The sequence below is a fragment of the Pinus tabuliformis genome, chromosome 1_1, assembly GCF_031772625.1.
Source record: "Pinus tabuliformis cultivar Carrire ecotype Pingquan chromosome 1_1, CPIR1, whole genome shotgun sequence".
Classification (NCBI taxonomy): domain Eukaryota; kingdom Viridiplantae; phylum Streptophyta; class Pinopsida; order Pinales; family Pinaceae; genus Pinus; species Pinus tabuliformis.
This window is the reverse complement of record NC_142297.1, coordinates 714192465-714198248: the sequence shown is the minus strand read 5'-3', so window position 1 is coordinate 714198248 and position 5784 is coordinate 714192465. Positions and strand designations below refer to the sequence as shown.

General features: G+C 45.8%; 1 protein-coding gene across 1 annotated transcript; it reads left to right on the top strand.

The window, feature by feature from the left end:
- Positions 1–630: 630 nt before the first annotated feature.
- On the top strand, positions 631–1041 carry LOC149215870 (uncharacterized). The gene has a single exon (XM_089389749.1). It carries the CDS (start codon positions 631–633, stop codon positions 1039–1041), a length of 411 nt encoding a protein of 136 aa, XP_089245875.1.
- Positions 1042–5784: the final 4743 nt, after the last annotated feature.

Here is a 5784-nt window from a genome sequence, read left to right as displayed (position 1 = left end):
GCTATAATATTGCAAATAACTATTATTAATATTAGCTGGTTGAGATGCTAGGGAATGAACACTGACTGCGATTAGCTCTGAGCACTGCTCCACGCCCCAGCTCGGCCCCTGTTCGACCTTTCCAGCCTTGCGTAGACTGCGTGTGAGCCCAATCAGCCACGGATCTGCCCAAGCGAGGCCCCTCTAGCCATGGGGGATTGACCTGTCCAAGAGCACCTGTCAAGCTAGATCTAGCGTCCATGGAGGTGCTCGGCACCCCCCAGGCCCCTCCCTCTCCTCCTGTGTCGACGATCTCCTCAGCTGAGGCGTTCAGTCGGCTTCTAGATGGGCTACCCGAGAAGAAAAATGTAGAAGCGAGGAAATTCGTCAAGAAACTCGATGATATCGCTGAGATCTCACTTCCTCCGGAAACCCCGATACAGGTTGCTTTGTCCTTGTCCGAGCGAGCTCTCATAGGCCAGTTCACCAGTCTATGGCCATCCCCCAAAACCACAGAGTTGGGTCAAAAGAAACTGGTTGTCACTGATCAAAGAAAGTGTGACCTCATACTTTCTGGGGCGAGGATTCTTCCTCTTTGAATTCACCTCCAAAGACGACAAAGATCTAATTTTCCGAAATGGTCCTTACTTTATGGGCCCCCAAGGTCTGTATTTGAACAAATGGACTCCTGACTTCGATCCAGCAGTAGACATACCCAAAGCTGTCCCGGTATGGGTTAGGCTTCCTAACCTCCCAGTTCATTGCTGGAACTGGGACTCTTTGATGCACATCGGAAATGCCCTGGGGAAATTCATAGACCGAGCGAACAGCAAGGATCAATATGACTGTGCAAGGATCTGCGTTGAGGTGGATTTGGAGGAGGGCCTCCCAGAGGCCATCAAAATCAAAGTAGGAAGTTGGACACATGTGCAGAAGTTAGACTATGGACAGATGCCCTTCAAATGCCGGAAATGCCAGGTTTATGGGCACTTCGCCAGAAACTGCCCAATGGTCAACGAAGCAGCTCAAGGGAAGGAGGCCGGCTGGAACCAAGTTAAATGAACCAAAATGTCTTCCAAGATCCAGAAGTCAGGAGGATTTAGCAGCAAAGGCCCTCAACAGGATCCGGTCCAGCAGATCCAGCAAACCCAGCCCAAGTTCACCCAGAGAACAGGTTTGATCCTCTTAGCTCCCAACTAGAGGACTCCCACGAAGTGGTAGCTCAAAAGCCAGTGGCCCCTGACAAAGGTTCCCAACCCCCAAACTTTAAAGACATGGGAGCTGCAGAAAGCTCAAAAGGAACCCCCGATGCAGTCGAGGTGGAGGATCAAGATTTAGAAGATTCGGAGGAGGAAGGAGAAATAGGAGAATCCCAATCCTATGTAAGGAGATCTACAAGAGGGCGCAAAAAGAATCGAGAGAAAAGAGAGCACGAAACGTACAAAGATAAACTATAGGGCAGTCAACCAACTTTGGAGAAGCTGTTAGCAAAAAAGCCGAAGATGGTAAGAAATCAGCATCAAGGCTCCAAGGGAGCCCAGCCGAGCAAAGGTAAAAAATGAAGATAATCTCCTGGAACTGTAGGGGTATGGGCAGCAAAATCGAAGAAGAGGCTATACAAAATCTAATAAGAATAGAGGCCCCTGATATACTCCTTCTCCAGGAGACTAAGATGGAGGAGTCAGATCTTCTTCAGGTAAGCAAAAAACTTTGGAAAAAGACTAATGCAACAGCTATCTCAGCCAAGGAGCCTCTGGAGGGTTGGATACTCTTTAGAATGAAAGCAGGTTTTCGCTGGTGTCAGAGGCATCAAATATCCACTGGGCGATGTCAAAGATGCAACATCTAACTACAAAAGAAATCTTTTGTCTTTTCAATGTTTATGTACCGGTCAATGCTGGAGAAAAAAAGATTTGCTGGGACTCCTTAAGGCAGCAAGTAGATCTGGGCAATCTAGAAAATGTCATCATAGCAGGTGACCTGAACATCATGCTGCACTCTTCTGAAAAGCGAGGAGGCTACATTGTGCGAGATCCGGCAAGGGAATGGGTAGAGGATCTCCTCCAAGACTGGGATCTGCTAGATATCAAGCCTGTCTCAGGTAAGTTTACTTGGTCCAATAAAAGAATAGGTCCTGGCCATATTGCAGCAAGGCTGGATAGATTCTTTGTGCATAGCTCCTTTCTTTTGCTTGGTCTAGACGCTAGCATGCACATTCTTCCTTGTAGCACCTCTGATCATAAGCCAATCAAGATAATCCTATGAGCTCACACTGACCTTTGCCCCATTCCCTTCAAGTTTAGTCCTTTGTGGATCAAGGAACCCAACTTCTTGCAGATTGTCAAAGAAAGATGGTCCCAGCCAGTCAGCGGATCTCCATTTTATATTTGGGAAGAAAAACTCAAGAGATTGAAAGCAACCCTAAAGTGCTGGGCCAAATCTCTTGCCAATCCAACAGCTGAAAGGAAAAATATCCAAAGTCAGCTTGACGCCCATCAACTGATCATGGAAGAGGCACATATGTCTAGAGAAATCTTAGACAAAGAGGTACATCTCCAACAGCAGTATCATAAAACATGCCTGGCCGAAGAGGAAACGTGGAGGATCAAATCGCGCTGTCTTTGGCTAAAGGCAGGCGACAGAAATACCTCTTTTTTTCACAAACAAGCTGAAGCCAGGAAAGGTTTCAACTCCATAACTGAAATTAAAGAAGCCGCTATCACACACAAATACTTTGCAAGTATTAAACATGCAACCCATCAACATTTCAAACGCTTGTATAGTGAAGATACAAACAATCACCAGAACTCTCGTTTACTGGACGAGGTTCCCACTTCAATATCTGTCGAGATGAATCATCATCTAGAAAACAAAGTCACAATGGAAGAACTCAAAAGTGCCCTCTATACTATGGACCCAGATAAATCCCCGGGCCCTGATGGTTTTTCCACCTCTTTTCTCCAATCCTGCTGGTACATAGTGGGGAAAGATTTATATAAAATGGTTCAAAAATCGCAGGCTTGCCAGAAATTAGGAGGAAGTACTAACTCCTCTTTCCTTGCTCTCATTCCCAAGGAAAAGGGAGCCAACTTCTTTAATAGGTTTCGCCCCATATCCCTGTGTAACATTGGCTACAAGTTGATCACAAAAATTATTGCTAACAGGTTGAAGCATATTCTTCCTAAAATCATTCCAGAGAACCAAGGAGGCTTCATCCACGGAAGGCATTTGGTGGACAACTTCATACTAGTCCAAGAGGCAATTCTGTCAAGTCAGCAGCGCAAAGAACAAGGTATGGCTATCAAACTGGATCTAGCAAATGCCTTTGACCGAGTTAATCATAGCTTTCTTTTGACTGTTTTGAAAAAAATTGGTTTTGGGGTGAGATTTATCAATTGGATCCGGGCTTGTATCTCAGAACCATGGATCGCTCCTTTAGTCAACGGTAGATCTACAGGTTTCTTTAAAGCTACAAGAGGACTAAGACAGGGCTGTCCCATATCTCCACTGCTATTTGTTATTCAAGCCTCTGTTCTAAGTTTCCACCTAAACAAAAAAATGCAAGAGCAGGATATTTCAGGGATATCCATAGTGAGGGGGGTCCAAAACATAAACCACGCCCTATTTGCAGATGATACTCTGCTTCTTGGGGCAGCTTCGATCCATTCATCCAGAAGATTTAAAGAGACGCTTGATGAGTATTGTATGGAGTCTGGAAGCAGCCTCAACAAGGGTAAGTGTCATACTTACTGCTGGAACACTCCGCCCTCTCTGCTCAATACCATCACCAGATGCCTAGGATTTACAGCCTCCTCAGAATGGACATCGTTCAAGTATCTGGGTCTACCTATTTTCCTCAAGCGCACCTATAGCAAGGATTGGTTTCCACAGGTAGAAAAATTCAAAAGCAAACTCCAGGCATGGGGAATTAATTGGCTAAATATGGCAGGAAAAACAGTTCTCATTAAAGCCGTCCTTAGCAGCCTCCCGTTATACCAGTTCTCAGTGCTTCTTGCGCCCACTGGTATACTCCAGAAAATGGAGCAATATATCAGAAATTTCTTTTGGAAAGGGGGTAAACACAATGAGAGAAGATTCCCGCTGGTTAAATGGGAGACTGTCCTCAAATCTAAGATGGAGGGTGGGCTCAATTTTAAGAAGCTCCCTCTACAGAACATAGCAATGGGAGCCAAGCTCCTCTGGAGATTAATTGCGCCTAAACCAAGCTGGGCACAGACAACGCTCTGGAGAAAATACTTCAAAAGCACAAGGTTGAGATGTTTAGATGGACCTTCTCCTCAAGGAGCCTCGCCCTTTGTCAGCCTCTGCTTTAAAGCTGCCCCGTTGATTCAATCCAAAGCCTACTGGATTCCCCGAAATGGGAAAAAAATAAGCATATGGAATGATCGTATTATGGATCATGATCCCATAAGAGACTGCCCAAAGGTGAAAGCATTGAAAGAATGGTTGACAAAAATTGGAAAAGTAAAACTGTGGGACATATCCTCATGGAATGGAATGAAATGGGTGGGCTGGAGTCTGCCGGATCCGCCTTCAGACCTCCATCAAGAGTTCATCCACCTCCGCGAGCTTCTGAACGGGATAGCACCCACGCACATCAGCAGGAAAGATAGGTGAGGCTGGGGCGATCAGTCGGCCGGCTATTATGTTGCCCAGGGTTATGCGCACCTTGCTGCAATCCCAAACGTGCCTCCGGACCCGGCCCCGTGGAAGGCTGTCTGGGGTATCTCTTCGTTGCCAAAAATTGATATTTTTTGTTGGCTTTTATGCCACAGAAAAATTTTAACTGAGGACAAACTCCAGAGGCGTGGCTTCCACGGTCCGTCCAGGTGCTCCTTGTGCAAAGAATCTGAGGAATGTGCCACGCATCTGGTCCTCAATTGCAAGTTCTCCATACAGGTCTGGAGAGAACTGATGGACTATTGGAACCCTAGATTCGAGCTCCCTGCCTCCATAATAGATCTGTTCGCCACTTGGAAAATCTGCTATCCTGGACCCTCTCCTAAAAATAAAGTGATCAAAGCGGCCTGGGCATCACTGCTTAAAATTTGCTGCTGGCAACTATGGCTAGAGCGCAACAGCAGAATCTTTAGAAGCATTCAGCATAATGCCAAGACAGTGGCGGCCAAGGTAAAGATTCAATTAAAAGAATGTTTGGGAGAACAAAAAGACGACTCAAACCTCAGCCAGCTAGACAGAGATTGGGGGACCTCCTTGAACCTGCAATTCCACCAAAATATCAGAAGCATGGCTCCTCCTGAGGAATGGCAAATAAGGGGAAAAAATAGCGAGGATTTTCAAAACTGGATCCTCAAGCAAAAGGTGCACTCCCTCTTCTTCGACGGGGCAACAAAAGGTAATCCGGGCAACGCTGGAGCAGGAGGAGTTATTAAAAACATTGAAGGTACATCGATCCTCCAGTTTGCCTGGGGTCTAGGAATCAATTCTAGCATCCAAGCTGAGGCATTTGCCCTCTACCAAGGACTCAAGCTGCTCTTGAATCTGGAAATCAAGGAGGCCAATATTTTTGGGGATTCCGAAGTGATCATAAAACTCATGGTGACTAATTCTACACCAAGGGATTTAAGATTAGCAAGGCTGATCCAAAGAATCAGAAGCATGACGAAGCTGTTCCAAAATCTGAAATACTTTCACGTGCTGAGAGACAATAACAAAGAGGCAGATCTTGAAGCCAATAAAGTTGCACATCTATCGGCCGGGGCAATGAAAAGAGATAGGGAAGAAACATGGGTCCCAATTCCTTAAATCATTTCAGCAAATATG

Excerpts from the sequence above, each read along its gene's own strand:
- LOC149215870 (XM_089389749.1), top strand. The coding sequence starts at position 631 with ATGGGCCCCCAAGGTCTGTATTTGAACAAATGGACTCCTGACTTCGAT.